Here is a 2,033-nt window from a genome sequence, read left to right on the forward strand (position 1 = left end):
ATGTTGAATTTGAACCTTAGACTACAATGGCAGAAAATGCTGTATTTAGAGTAGTGATTTATCTTAATGTTACATCTCCTGTTTTTGGTAGTTATACTGAGAATACATTAGCAAGTATCCATGTTATAGAGAAAAAATTCCAAAGGGTTTAGATGTAAATTGCCAATATGTGACTATGGTTCCACTTTAGTCTTATGTGGTCTCCAGAAAATTAGGACTATGTGCACACAGCAAAAATAAATGATAAGCCAAACATGAACAAGCAACTTGGTAAAATCTATATACTAGTAGAGTTTATAGTCCATGATACTTATCTGAAATTTTAGATTACCTCACAATAAAAAGAAAACAAAAAGGTGAAGAAACTTAAGGAAAAAAATCAGTTATGCATAGACAAGCATACCAGCTTCCTCTTCATTCCCTTCAGATAAATAACTCCTATTTTCATTGTTATCCAGCTGTGATACTCCTATCGCACAGTCCTTGACAGACTGTCTTTAGGAATGGAGGGCAATCAATCATGGATTGCAGAATTCATCCTGGTAGGATTCCAGCTCAGTGAAGACATGGAATTGGTCCTGTTTGGTATCTTCTCCCTGTTATATACCTTCAACCTGCTGGCGAATGGCATGATCTTGGGTCTCATCTGCCTCGACCCTAGACTGCACACCCCTATGTACTACTTCCTCTCTCATCTGGCCATCATTGACATATCCTATGCTTCTAGCAATTTGCCCAATTTGCTGGCAAATCTAGTCAAACACAAAAAAGACATCTCCTTTGTCTTATGTACTTTGCAGATGATTTTTAATTTGATTTTTTCTTCTATGGAGTGTTTGATTTTGGTGGTGATGTCCTATGACAGGTTTGTGGCAATCTGCCACCCCCTGCAGTACATGGTCATCATGAATTGGAGGGTCTGCACGTTTCTGGCCGTCACTTGCTGGGCATGTGGATTGTGCCTGGCCATAGTCCAAGTAAGTCTGTTTCTACGGCTGCCCTTCTGTGGGCCCCAGAAGGTGAACCATTTCTTCTGTGAGATTCAGTCTGTTCTCAAAGTGACCTGTGGTGACATCTGGATCAATGAAATGTTCCTCTTTGCTGAAGGTGTGTTTATTTTAGTTGGGCCCCTTTCCCTGATGTTGGTCTCCTATGTGCACATCCTCTGGGCAATACTGAAGATCCAGTCAAAGGAGGGCCGCAAGAAAGCCTTCTCCACCTGCTCCTCCCACCTCTGTGTGGTTGGGTTCTACTTTGGCATAGCCATGATGGTGTACTTGGCCCCTGAGAGTAGCCACCGAGAGGAACAGAAGAAAATCCTTTTCCTGTTTTACAGTCTTTTCAACCCATTGCTGAACCCTCTTGTCTACAGTGTAAGAAATGCTCAAGTGAAGGCTGCCTTCCACAGAATATTGCAGAAGAAGAGGACAGTGTGAGGGAGGGTTCAGTTTTGGTTCAGTACATTTTTCCCCCAGTGAAATGTGATTGCTGGTATAAAAAACTGAAGAAAATTTCCCAAGAAGATGCATGATTTCATGATGACAATTACTCAAGAGGAACATCAACATGATGGCAGAGTAAGATTCCCTAAGCCATTGTTCCTCCATGGAGATGGGAATATAGAGGCCAAATTTCCTTTCTGAAAATAACAGAAGTCAGATATTAGGTGTCAGCACTCCAGACAAGCACAACGCCAAGAAGAGATACAGTAAGTGAAGTGTTTACGCAAATTGATGACACTTACCTCCCATAGCTACCTCCTCTTTCTACCACCATGTGTGCGGATCAGGAGAAAATTCCCAACTCCCATCTCTTCCTCAAGAGGGAAAAATAAAAATGGACAATGGAGACTATTTTGTAGCTTTTCGGAGAGTGGCCTGAAGGATTGTTAGTTGTGTCCCTTGTTTCAGAGCACTGATGGGAATGGCAATTTGGATTCCTTGTAGGGGCCACTGAGAAACATCACAAACATTCCAACTCTTTATAGCTATATAGAGATTGTAGCATGTCAGACAAACACCAGGTAGAGCAAG

General features: G+C 41.7%; 1 protein-coding gene across 1 annotated transcript; it reads left to right on the forward strand.

Annotated features, from left to right (window-relative positions):
- The first annotated feature begins 503 nt into the window (after positions 1-503).
- LOC129658742 (olfactory receptor 2A2-like) lies at positions 504-1,436 on the forward strand. Its single transcript, XM_055589589.1, has one exon. The coding sequence runs from the start codon at positions 504-506 to the stop codon at positions 1,434-1,436; it is 933 nt and encodes a 310-aa protein (XP_055445564.1).
- The last annotated feature ends 597 nt before the right edge of the window (positions 1,437-2,033 follow it).

Source organism: Bubalus kerabau, chromosome 8 (genome assembly GCF_029407905.1).
Source record: "Bubalus kerabau isolate K-KA32 ecotype Philippines breed swamp buffalo chromosome 8, PCC_UOA_SB_1v2, whole genome shotgun sequence".
In the NCBI taxonomy this organism is placed as follows: Eukaryota; Metazoa; Chordata; class Mammalia; order Artiodactyla; family Bovidae; genus Bubalus; species Bubalus kerabau.

Coding starts and splice junctions, on each gene's coding strand:
- LOC129658742 (XM_055589589.1), top strand. CDS start 504: ATGGAGGGCAATCAATCATGGATTGCAGAATTCATCCTGGTAGGATTC.